Source organism: Citrus sinensis, chromosome 2 (assembly GCF_022201045.2).
Source record: "Citrus sinensis cultivar Valencia sweet orange chromosome 2, DVS_A1.0, whole genome shotgun sequence".
Lineage (NCBI taxonomy): Eukaryota > Viridiplantae > Streptophyta > Magnoliopsida > Sapindales > Rutaceae > Citrus > Citrus sinensis.
In genome coordinates this window covers 10941371-10955503 of record NC_068557.1, presented here as the reverse complement: position 1 = coordinate 10955503, position 14133 = coordinate 10941371, and the positions used below count along the sequence as shown (strand labels likewise).

The 14133-nt window shown below is 32.2% G+C and overlaps 1 protein-coding gene across 1 annotated transcript; it reads left to right on the top strand.

Moving 5' to 3' along the window:
• Positions 1–3012: 3012 nt before the first annotated feature.
• On the top strand, positions 3013–8031 carry LOC102630915 (glycosyltransferase family 92 protein RCOM_0530710). The gene is given in 8 exon segments (XM_015527645.3): positions 3013–3445; positions 3634–5166; positions 5630–5885; positions 6195–6277; positions 6360–6517; positions 6626–6675; positions 6888–6962; positions 7062–8031. Coding segments are annotated over 8 exon segments (2955 nt in total). The 5' UTR covers positions 3013–3315; the 3' UTR covers positions 7732–8031.
• Positions 8032–14133: the final 6102 nt, after the last annotated feature.

Genomic DNA, 14133 nt, shown 5'->3' with positions numbered 1-14133 from the left:
ATATATCATAATCAATTATAACATTAATGCATATATTTATAAAATCATTATATTTATAATTTTATTTATTAAAATCATGATATCATCTATTCATTTAATAAATTATAAACATAAAATAATTAGAGTATTTTTTTGAAACTAACAATTAAATGAATTTAAAAACATTATACTAATAAAATACATAAAAGATTGAATTCAAGTTATTTATAAAATCATAAAATTTGAAATTCATTTTTATTAAAAATTTATACTTTAATATACTTTGGAAAATATGCTATTGATAGGCTATGAGCTTCGTGCTAGCCTACCTATAAAGCATTCTTATTGCAAACCTTTTCACATGTCATGTTTTACCACATCTCTAATCATACTGTGCCTTTAAGGCTCACGGGCCTAAAATTCTTAACTCAATAGCCCACATGCATGTTGTATCGTGCCATGTCGTGTGTTCCACTAAAATGTGCACATGCCGTGCCTTGTGTTGCCCTATCCGTTGGTCATCTCTATTTATAATAATAATAATAATAAAGTAAGAGTGTGCCTAAGTTACATTATGTCACATCATGTCTAATTTTAGAGTTACACTCAATAACTCAAGACATGCATCCAATCAAACAACATTTGAGTTATTAGGTGCAACTCATATGTTGATGTAAGTTATATAAAATATAACTTAGCATGATTCATAAAATAGATTGGAATCAAATCATAAAAGCTTGATTTCAACATCCAATGGTTTAGATGACATAGAGAGATTCCAAGAGTGAGGTTTTTTTTTTTTTTTTTTAAATGCTTGTGTAATGGATCAAGATTCTCTCCTATTTAGCCATATGCTAAGCAAATAATTTAAATGATCATTAGTAGTTAATAAATAAATAAAAAATAAAGAAACTAAATTTTATCAATATACTATCATTAAAAGATACATAGTATGAAATTTTTAAAAGCTCAATAGAATTCATATAAGGAGAGGATTTTATTCTATGTACATTTAGGGCCAATCGGTTTGACTCGGTATATATAAACTGATAATGCTGAATTGATGATGAACTGCTAATGCTGAATTGATGATTAACTTATGACTTGGTACATCAAAAGAAATACATAATAGATAACAATTGAAATACAAATTATAGTAAAGAGGTAATGCAAATTCCTTTCCAAAAAAATAATGATAATGACATTTTATTGACAGTAGATGCACCGAAGGGAACCCAAATTACAAATCATCGAATAGACAGGAGGAAAATTCTTCAATCATACACGAACTTTAGGATTTTGCAGGATATATTTTTCACATTTTGTAATTAGTTATTTACAGTAAAAGTCTTAATTAATTTAATTATATGTTACTAATTCTCTAATATAAACATCCATCACATATTTTAAAATACAAATTTGAGGGTCTAATTATATTTTAACAATTTATTGCAATTAGACATGAAAATCTAACATTAAATTCGATTTTTGGAAAACGCAAATAATGGTAGGTAGATTATTAGTAATGATATAGACATAAAATTTATACAAACTCCTACATGGTATAGATTGATTGGTTATAAAATGAAAGTAATTGTGAAAATAATTGTGAAGACCCTTCTTATACAACCAATTAATTTATATCATGTAAGGTACCGGCTAATTTTACACAGCACAATAATATTGAATTTTGATCTAGTAGGTGATGTCGCTCACCGCTTGTTCGAATCTGATTAGAAGAGTTATGAATTTCATTATACAACACTCCAAAAAAGAACTGGACAGCATGAATTGGACACATTGTACAATGCTCCGATCATATATTATATTGATAAATAAAATTACATATAGAAAGCATGGTCCACTGTATAGTTTCATGTATAAAGACATTCTTATTCACTACAATTACAAACGGCAATACATTTTAGGGAGATTATCAATTTCCCCCCTACAATAATTAACATATACCATTTTCCCCCTGCTATTTTTATAATGATCAAAAACCTCCCTGACAACAGAAGTTTATAATATTATCCTTATTTTCAACTACTTTTTTTATTTTTATTTATTATAAATTAAATAAATCACATGAATAGAAACTAAATAAAAAAATAAGCATTAAAAACAAGAAATATATGTTTTGATATGAGAAAAAAATTAATAATAATTTTTTTTCTTGTACTTATTTATTTTGTGAAAATTTTCTTACAATAAATATATAAGAAAGTTATTATAAAATGATAAAAAACTTATTATAAGAAAATTTGAATGACAAATAAAAATTTATTATAAGATAAATAATAAAATATTTTACCTATACTTTTTACATTTAATTTTAAAATATTAAAAAATATTTATTATAAGAAAATGTTCACAAAATAAATAATTACAAGAAAAAAATTTTATTATTAATTTTTTTGCACATATCAAAACATATATTTTTTGTTTTTAATACTTAATTTTTTTATTTAGTTTCTATTCATGTAATTTATTTAATTTAAAATAAATATAAATAAAAAAGTAATTAAAAATAAGAATAGTATTATAAATTTATATTATTAGAGAAATTTTTAACCATTATAAAAATAATAGTGAGGTAAATAGTATATGTTAATTAGTGTAGGAAAAAAAATGACAATCTCCTATATTTTAAAACAGGACCTGTCTATGGTACAGATTCCGTAACAAACATCTCCTGTCATCCCATCATCCGATTGTCTATTGTTTAGTTTCTCAGTGCACATCCAACGACATCCAACGGCTGATGCTGCAGTTTGTAGCCTACAGATTCTGTAAGCTAGTCAAGTCCTTTAAAACAAAGGTGAAACATACGCACATGAGACAAAAGAAATGAAGAAATTTGACTGTTCGATAAAAATGATGAGTTGGCACGATGTGAGTGGATGCCGGTACCTCAGAAGTCTTGGGAAACCTTTTCCTTTTGATAATAGAACACGGATGAAGAATTACAGGGGATTAGAGCCAAACGAGGCAAAATAACTACCACTAGTAAACCGATATGAACGGTCGAAACAAGCAGCAACGATTATATATATATATACATATACACATATCAGTTCATTCTCTCACCGATTTTCTCTCTCTTTTTCCTTTGTGTTTTCTCACTCCACAACTTCCCTTAGACGTGTGTTTTGAGCACCTCAAGAAGAAGGAAAAAAAACAAAAACAAAAACAAACAAGAAAGGAAAAAATTATATACATGAATGAGAAGAAGGAAAAAGTATCTGAGCAAGAATTTGCGTTCTTGTTGCCTCTTTTAACAACAACAGCAACAGCAGCGGCAGCAGGAGCTGATCAATTTTGGCAGTGCCGGTGATGATGATGGAACGCCGGAATCGCGACGTCGTTTTGTCGCACCGGTTCTTGAAGTCCTATCTTTGCGTAATCTTCTCTTGTGTTTTCCTCGGTGGCTTCACTTTCTCCACTTTTCGCCTCTTATTTAGAGGTAATTGTTTTCTTTTCTGTTCCTTTTTCTTTTTCTTTTGAATGAAATAAATAGAAATAAAATGATGATGATGATTATTATTATTACGATGATGATGATAATAATTCATGATTAGCTTTTTCATATAATTAAAAATTAATTGAAGTGTGTTCTTCTAAATTTCACCTTAAATTACTTAATTTGAACAGAGAGATTTCGCCCAGCACTGGGGTCCACATGGCGAGCGCCAATCATGAGAGCCACAGGCGATGAATCGCCGATATCGCTTGGGGTTTCTTTACGAGAAACGGTTATGCTCCCCGATCAGGTACTGCTTTTCCTAAAATACCCTCGGCCGGCTCGGTTATTTACCGAAGAGGACTTCCAATGCGTTTATTATCCCGCCAACTCATCCCGGCCGTTTGAGCTCAAATTCAAGCAGCCGCCTATTCGGATAGACGGTCGTGATTTTGACGAACAAATATTGCGGTGTCGCATCCCTCCACGTGGCTTTAACATATCCCTTGATTTAAACCGACATAGGAATATTATTAATATTCCAGTTGGGTATGTTCATCGGTGGGACTCAGTTAGCTACGAAGCTGTATTCGACCGAGACAATACTACCCTTGTCTTCATCAAGGGGCTTAATCTACGGCGAGATAGAGCTTACAACCCTTCGAGATTTGAGTGCGTGTACGGTTGGGATTTTAGGAGAATCAAGTTCCTGTTAAGATCAGAATTGCTGTCAATTGGTCAGGAGGTTGGACGGTGCGAAACCCCTTTGAGTGTACTGAGTGGGCCACATCGGGATGATTTTATCAAGGTGTCAATCAGGTTGAAAGGGAAAGGAATATTTCGGACTGTCGCCCACCCGGTCCGCTTGTCGGGTCCTGAGCCGCCTGCCGAGAAGGACCATGAAATGTGCATATGTACAATGTTGCGTAACCAGGCGAGGTTCATTAGAGAATGGGTCATGTACCATGCCCGAATTGGAGTGCAGCGTTGGTTTATTTACGACAACAACAGCAATGATAATATTGAGAGTGTTATTGATTCGCTATCCAGTGAAAAGTTCAATATCACTAGACATGTTTGGCCTTGGATTAAGACACAGGAGGCCGGGTTCGCCCATTGTGCCTTACGGGCACGGGACGTGTGCAATTGGGTCGGGTTTATTGATGTCGACGAGTTTTTTCGCTTGCCATCGGGCCTTATATTACATGATTTGATTAGAAATTTATCCGGGGATGGCAGCGTAGCGGAGTTACGGATATCGTGTCACAGCTTTGGACCGTCGGGGCTAAAAGAGGTACCGAAAAAGGGGGTGATGGTAGGGTACACGTGTCGGTTGGCGACCCCGGAGAGGCACAAGAGTATAGTTAAGCCCGAGGCACTTAACTCGACGTTGATCAATGTGGTGCATCATTTTCATTTGCGAGATGGTTTTGAGTATGTGAATGTCAATAGGAGCATGTTGGTTATTAATCACTACAAGTATCAGGTGTGGGAAGTGTTCAAGGACAAGTTTCTCAGGAGAGTGGCAACTTATGTGGCTGATTGGCAGGACACCCAAAATGTAGGATCCAAGGATCGAGTCCCCGGTCTCGGGACCCGAGCCATCGAGCCGCCGGATTGGTCCGGCCGGTTCTGTGAAGTCAATGACACTGCCCTCAGAGATAGGGTGTTGGAATATGCTGATCCGGTAACCCATCTTTTACCATGGCAACAAGTGACAAATAGTTTGGTCGTTGAAGGGTAAAATTGGAATTACGTGCTTTATATTTCTTCGATCTTTTTCCCCCACCTTTTGTTGGAATTATGGTGAGTATTTGTAGATATAAAAGATAGCAGTGTATTGTGTCGTTTGTAAATATTTGTACTCAATAATTATTACAGTAGAAGAAATTATAGCAGCGTGCAATGACAGCATGAGATACAATTTTGACAGCAGTTGTTACAGCAAAGCCCATGTTGTAAAGGCCCATTAGGCAATAAATAGTAATTAAAAAAAAAATGAAAGCAGAAGAAAACAAAGCTGAGAATAGATGGACGGTCACTGATGAACCACCGAATTATATAGCCGTTAGAGAAGGGCTCGACAAAAGTAGATTCAAAAGAATTCGACCGTTAAGATAGATTTACTTACCCTATAAACTCTCTCTATTAAGATTCAGATCGGTTTTTTCGCTCTAACACTACAAGATTCCTAAAAGATGGCGAGCGAAGAACCAAAACAGAGCCTACGAGACCAAAAAGAACCGAACCCAGTTGCCGGAAATGGCCAAAGTACGGAGAGTTTGTTCAGCCCCAGATTCAAGTCTGTGGCTGCCATGGCTGGCTGGGACGAGGAGGCCATTCTTGTAGCCAGCCTTGTTGTTGAGGATACGCCCGATCGAGAGTCTAAGCAGAAGAGACGATTTGATTTGCCATTCAAGACTCCACCATCTAATTCAAGAAGGTAAAACATTTGTGATATCATTGCATTGTTAGAATTTTTTTTTTTTTTCAAATTGTTGTTTGGTATTTGGTCGCTGAGTATTTACAAGAAAAGAAACTCAAGTGGGTCAAATAGAGATGAAGTTTGAGACTTTTATTGACAATTTCTTTGTTAATTTTTACATTGGATCTTGTGAGAAACTTCAGGAAAGAAAATAAGATAGGTTGCACCCACCTAGACTGTTTGATTTTTTAAATTTTTTTTCCAATCTTTATGTCATTTGATTTTCTTGGCTGCTAAAGGGACACTTTGTGTTGATCGGTTTTACAGGAAACGTAGGCTTCAGAAAAGGAGCCCTGTTTCGATCCCCATAGCAGTTTTAGATCTCGATGAAGGCGAGAGTTCTGGACAAGGTATATATTGATACTGATATCCTCTTCACTTCCTGAAGAGAAAAATGAACTATTCTAATATATATATGTTATTTATGAACAGAGAGTGGTAAAAATAAGGTACAATTAAACGATGAAAAGAAAACCAAAGAAGAAAAGAGTGTGGGAGGAGATGAACTGACAGAACCGAGTAACGATGGTTCATCCTCAAGTTCTGTTCTCACTTGCATTGATAAGCTTAGGGAAGAACTTTCTTGTGCGGTAAGAACTTTTGCACTGAACATTTTGTTACTAGTTTTAAACCTTCACTGAACGAAGCAAATTGGGTTGTATGTAGTTTTAGTAACTGGGATCTTGCGTAATTTGCAGATTTGTTTGGAGATTTGCTTTGAACCTAGTACCACTACTTGTGGCCACAGGTAAACACATAGATCCAACTTTATAAGGCCTACAATTTAACATGTTAGATTGGTTGCATTGTCATTTGATTCTGTTGAAGGCTTGAGTAGTAGCGAAAATTGTGTTATAAGTTGATTGAATTTTCTCTGTAATGCATTTGTTGGGCTTCTGTGAGCTTTGAGCAATTATACAAACCATTGCTTGGTTCTGAATAGCACTATTTGTTTTGTAGCTTCTGTAAGAAATGTTTGCGATCTGCTGCTGATAAATGTGGGAAGAAATGCCCAAAGTGCAGACAGCTAATTAGGTAAATTGATCCTCAATGTCTTGCTAATCAATAAACTCTTACTTAAAATGACAAGGCACTATAATAATTTTTTGTATCCTTCTTTTCTTATCATTGCAGCAATGGAAGATCCTGTACTGTGAACACAGTTCTTTGGAACACAATCCAACTTCTATTTCCCCAAGAGGTCGAAGCAAGAAAGGCTGCTGCAGCCTTAAATAGTCCGGAAGCTGAGCATCAAAGCCCGCAAAGAGGATTCCATAACAATGTACGGACGCGAAGCATGAGATCTTCAGCAACATCAAGTGGAGATGCAACTACAAGGAGAAGGGAGATACCAAACCAGGACGAGTACGCTGCATCAACTCTAAGGTTTGAAAGGGAAAATTTTGCTCGGCTAATAAGCAGATCAGTGGATAGCCTGGAAGCTGAGGATCAAAACCCACAAAGACGGAGCACTAGACCTTCCACGGTATCAACTAGAGATAGAAGTACAAGGAGAAGGGGGATACCAAGCCAAGATGAGGATGCTGCACTAGCTATAAGGTTGGAAAGAGAGAATCTTACGCGGCTGTTAAGCAGACGTGCGAGTACAAGGAGGAGAGATACTCGTAATGAAAATGAGGATGATGCGGTATTGGCTTTAAGGTTGCAGAGAGAGGAGTTCATGGAAGCTTTTATGGGAACTCGTGAGCAGCATTCTGGAAGCTCTCTTTCCTTAGCTAGAGCAAATTTGAGAGCAATGGCATCCAGGGCCATTAATATTAGAATGAGAGGCCGCCCATTATAGCGTCTCATATTAACTTTTTGTCATCTACCAGTGGCTCTTATTGACACGGAACTACGGAAGAGTAGTTGATTTGTGAACATATGTTTTTGGATGCATTTCTTGTGATTAAGAGATGAAAGTATTTGAAGAAATTAACAAGGAAAAATGAAGTTTGTTGACAGCATAAGCTGTATTTCACGGCCGTTATAACGGATCCATTAAGGGCATATGCCCCAACTGACGGCATATGTCCCATTAACGCTTATAATATAACTCGACTCGTTTTATTGGATGATTAATTTTATATTTCATTTCACCATATATTGTATGAGCTTGAAGTTTAATAATGGCGATACAAGTTGGGAAATGTAGCATTACTCCGACTACTCATAAGATATTGGTTTTATGAAATTATGAATTTTGCAAGATAGAACAGTTATTACATAAGCTAATAGAAAAACATATAATTGGTTATAGTAGAATGTGAAGAAATTTATTAAATGTAGGCATGTGAATTCATAAAAGTAATTTCCAAAAATTATATTATTACTTTTGTTGATTGATATGAATTTAATTGAATATTATTTAATTTTCAGATTTCTTTTTTATTTAGTATTTCGATGTAATCATGTCAATCTTATTGCCAGTCTCATGAAGTTAATATGAGAACTTAATCACAAAAATCACTTTCAATTAAGCAATAATATGCATCCCTTCAGCATTCCTTTACATCCTTTACAATCCCTTGTTATACTAAGCTTAAAGCCATAAACTAACAAGTTGAAATGTTGGAGAAAATGAAATATAACAATAGATTATTAGATGTTTTTATTTGATATATTTCCCACTATGTACAACTATGTTCTTATTAGTTGTTGGTCACTATTTTTGTGTTTGTTAATTGTTCCATTTGCAGAAGTTATCAATTTAGATTTATCCAGTAACTATTGGTCTTCCTTTGGCATGGATTTTTTAGTCTATCAACTAAGCCATAACTTCAAAACCGGTTAGAAATTGGAAATTGGAAGAGTAAAAAGATTTTAATATATTTGTTTTAATGTTCTATAGTCAATGGGTGGATGTGTGCATGATAATGCGTGTATTTATATAAATTTATCTTTTGAACTAAGGTTAATGAATAAAGATCTATTGTGATATAAGTTTTAAAGAATAATTATCGTGTTTATATTCTTAGTTCTGAATACGAACTTGTGAATAGTAATTATTAGTAAAAAAAATATTTTTCGTTTAACTTCAAAAGTTGCTCCTAATTTCTCTTTATATTTCGTCTATTATTAAATATATGTAATTAACATTCCAAAAAGTGTCATAAATTCCTATACTAGCTATACATCTAAACACAAAACAAAACAGCTCAATCATTGTTTCTACTATCTAACAATGTCTTTAATATCTCTCCCCATAAACCCATCGAACCTAATTTGGAGAGGTAGGCTGATCTTGTTCACTCGTAATCTACTCTTTGTTTCATTTATTTAGTCTTCTTGCTACCACTCTACCCTCTTTATTTGAGAAATAATGCAGGAGATATATGGAAGCTGGAAGCAGTTTCTCTTAGTGTCATAGGTGAAATAACTGAATTTGAAGTTCAATTTTCGTGATTGCTAGCTCACCATTGTTACAAAGATTATAATATTTATCTTGGATTCGAATGTGGGTGGTCAGATATTTAGAGTTGTTTGAAAGTCACTCTCCACGAAATCTTTGGGGACAATTTCCTAATTCTTTAGTTACTCATGTTTTTTAATGAGTTTTATTAGACTTGAGTTTAAAATTAACATTCAATCTTGATCCAATAACCTAATCATTTGGATAAAATTGCTACCTAACGCGGTGCCTTGTTCCACAAGAAAAATTAGTTAAGCTAGTCCAATTGTTTGTTTGGTGACATTGTTCAATGATTGTGTCAATTTGGTGGTCTCAACAACCAGTAAAGCAATGAAAGTTAGGAAATGATGGTTTTCAAAAGCCCATCAAGTTGAAACTGTTAATGGCTGACTCTATCAAACATGCAACTAAATCGTATATAATCCTTTTTTTTTTTTTAATTTAATGATAATTTCGTAAAAGTCAAAATTGATAATTTAGTTAAATCCAAATGTGAGAAGCACATCAATTGCCAAATTTTCTGTGATAATAATTTTTCTTTTTCTTAAAGCTGATCTATTGTACTGCAAGTAGTACATGATGGTACTAAGTCTCTGATGCTGGCCATTGGAACTACAGCTGCCCATTTCTGATTTTCCCGACTAATTAAAACCATTTTTTGGATGGTTTTGAAAACAACCTCAACCACTTATTTAGCCTAATTAAAAAAAGAAAACTACTGTTGAGGGTCGATGTCAACTTTGCAGGCCATGGCCTTTCTCGTGTGTATAAATTCCACAGTTGTAAGAGTTTTAGACTTATTCATTGCAACAACAAACTCTCATATAATAAGCAATGGCAACCGGAAAGTCAATGGCTTCCTTTGCCATGATATGTGTGATCTTTGCGATAATGGTATCAGCGGCAATGTCCCACGCAGGACATGAGCACCACCACATGGCCCCTGGTCCAGCTCCGGCTACCGGCTCCGGAGACGGTGGCTCTGCCGCGGCTGGCATCTCTCCTCATTTGTTCAGCACAGCATTTTTGGCTTCATTAGCTTTATTATTGCCGTTCTGCCTCTCTATCATCTACTAGCATGTGCTTGGATTTTCGGGGGTGTGTTTAACATTTGTGTAACTCATTTTCCTGGTTTTACATTATAAATATTGAATAATTGGTACTTATGAACTGTATTTTTCAAAGAATTTTAGAATATTTTTGGATTATCATGTTAATTATATAATAAGTAAATAATATTATAACATGTGCATATTTATTTTAAAAAATCAGAGTATAATTAGTGGTTATATAAAAATTCAACCAAAGTAATTTATACACAAAAGCAAAGAATGAACTCCAGAAACGTAAAAGCTCCAAAATATTTTGGTATGCACTTTTCATTGGCTCATTGCTAACGACTGTGACATGCACGCAAAGTTGTAAACAACAAAGAATTAAAATTAGCTTATCGTTAATTTGTACAAAAATTAGCATTTAAAAGTCAACCGATACTACTGCAATCATATAAGCGTCTCTGCGCTGAACAGTAAAGACATGTAATCTGCTAAATCAATTACTTCTTGAATTTCAAAATTATTTTTGGCATTTTTTTGGGTAAAATTATAATTTTCGTTTTAGGGGTAAAATGGTTATTTTTTAAAGTTTCTGTTAATTTTCTTAAAGAATTTCAAACGGAAGTGAAAAAGTGAAACAAAATATAACTTTAGGTGGATTCCAGCAAAAAAATGAAGGAATTGTATATTTTTTAAAAATGTGAAAAAAACGGGTGGACGGTGGATATTTTTCCTATATATAATGATAATTTTAAAAAATGGTTCATCATTATTCATGAGCCATTAAAAAATATTGAGAATTTTAATGAGGTGAGAGTCTTGAGTATTAAATTATATTAGATTCTTAGTCACTTGTGCACTGAATGTTTCATTATTGATTACAATATACATGTGATACAGTAGAAGGACATGAATACATATGTTGATTAATTAGTCAGATTAGTAATTGGGTAGTAATATAAGGGTCGGGCTACAGTGCAATTGTGGTACCGTGCCACAGTTGCACCAGCCGTTGGATCCACTTAAATGAGTGAGGTCCACTTGAATTGGTGGGAATCCAACGGTTGGGTGCAACTGTGGCATGGTTGCACCACAGTTTTATCCGTAATATAATGATTCTCTAATTATTTTTAGTTTTCTAATTGATAATTTATATTACAATAATGATATTCATACCACAGTAAATACCACGGTGGGCACCACTAGGTCCCTTCTGCAATATTTGCTAAATTTCTTGTGATATTGTTAAATTTATTAATGTTGAATAGTTGGATGATTTCTCCTTCCATCTCTTTTATATCTATTTTTAAAACTTTTTAAAGTTTTAATTATATTTTTATAAAGATCTAAATGATTATCATATTCATAGAGATTTATAAATTCTAATTTAGCATCTACAGTTATAACTGTGTCTTTTTTGAGACATGAACCAAATTTTTTCTTCTAACAAATTTATGTATAGGGAAATTATTATTGCTCCATCTCTATTCTGTCTTATATTCATCTAACCAACATAAAATTCTAACATGTTATCTGCACCACCTTTCTTTTTTAATTTGTATCAATTAATTATTTTTACACTAACACCGTTAAATAATTTAAATTAAATGATAATTTTATCCCTAAATAAATTAAAAGACAATTTTGTTTTATAAAAAATTGAAAAATAAAAAATATAATTAAAAATACCTCTAAATTTAATAAAAAATAAATCCCAAAATAAGAATTTTATTTTTAATAAAAATTATTTTAATAAAAAATTATAATTATAAAAATAATTGCAAAATTTTGGGATTTAATAAAAATCCCGTAAATTATTAAAATTTTGGAATTTATTTTAATAAATGAATTCAATTATTTTTTTATTAAAATTTCACAAAATTATAATTTTTTAATAAAAATAATTATTAAAATTTTATAAAATCTAAATTTAATAAAAATTAGCTGTTCTATTTGGGATTTATTTTTATTAAATTTAGGAGCATTTTTATAATTATAAATATTTTATTTTTCAAAGTTTTTATAAGATAAAATGGTTTTTAAAATTATTTAGGGGTAAAATTGTTTTTTCATTTGAATTATTTAATGGTGTTAGTGTAAAAGTGGCTAATTGATACAAATTAAAAAAGAAAAGTGGTGCAGAGAATATGTTAAAATTTTGTGGTGGTTGGATGAACATAAGGAAAAACAAAGGTGGTGCAGTGATAATTTCTCTTATGTATATTTCTAATCTATCTTTTCAACCAAGGTACATTCTATCTATACTTCACATCAATATTGTAATTTAAATTCATCATTCTAAATTAAAAAGTTTATATGATTGTTATTGTTATCCACTAATGGATGATCTTGAGTCTTGTTATTAGTTCTGTCTTGAATCATTTCAAGACAAGTTAATATGGATCCCATTAATACTATCCTATTTTCTTTTTCGAATAAATCAAATATTTCTCTATTATCCTCCAAGTTTGTCCTTTTCATTTCTTCATACAAGCCTTTGTTCATAATTAATCTAGTTTTAACAATAGAGCAACAAATAACTTGATATTCTTGACTAAAATCAATTCAATCTAAAAATTTGTTTATTGATCTTTCTAGTTTTATGAATTTGAGTTACTCTTATCACTCCCTATCTTATAAAATTCTAGAAAATAATCAAGGCCCATTATACTTTTGTTCATGCAAAATCTAAAAAAATAATTCAGAATACTAACCAGTGTATTATTCCTTAAAATTCTGGAATAAATTCGCTAGTTGCCTTAGACCATATCAGCACCGCCATTATTCAAGAAATATAGTGAAATCCAATTTAATTGATTGTTCCCTCACATATCCAAATCATTATTAAGATCGAAGGGTTGAAATCTGCCATAAGTAGATCCTCCTTGCCTATAGCTAGAGAGTGGTAGCCTATTGGTTTCTATGTTTTGTGAAATTACTAATGGCTCAAATAATTTATTCATTATGCCATTTGTATAGTATTTCATTAATTTCTGTAAAATATTTATGACATATGATATTTTTTATATCCTTAAGAATATTATTATTCCTTAAATCTTTATGCATAAGGTGAAGTTTATGCAAGTTATATTCTATTAGCATATTACTAGAAGGATAACTTCTAATTCTTTGGTTATTTCAATCATATTCTTCCCTTTGCTTGATAGATAAAAATCTATTGTAGTCTATTATAAGTGCATCAATATATTTACCAATAGAATTAATATTCCATTGTTTTCATGAAAAATTATTTCTCTAAACTTCTTTTTTTATTATACTTAATAGAATATGATCTATATTTAAATTTTTGTTTTTTATTATTATGAGTTCTGCAACTCTATATTCATGAGCCTGGGATAAATATAGTTGTACTAAATCAAATCTTTCTAACGTATAATACTGCATATGTGTAGTTATATTATTCATTATGGCATCGTAATTTGACATTCGATCATCTCCTGCATCGTGTACCAACATATGTCTCATTCTATTCATCTTTACTTTTAATTTTAAAATAATCTAAAACATGATTTGTTATATCGACAATACAAATTGATATAGTTTCCATTCGAGTTAACTGTCAGAATATATGCAATCGATTTCCTGCCAATATTCTATTTGTTATTTCAAATTTTGAACAAAAAAAACTAGGCCCTAATGCCATTTTCGAAGAACTAAATCACAGTAATAAATCCCCTTAAATTCACAAAGGGGTGTAAATGATCAGTTTATTATTATT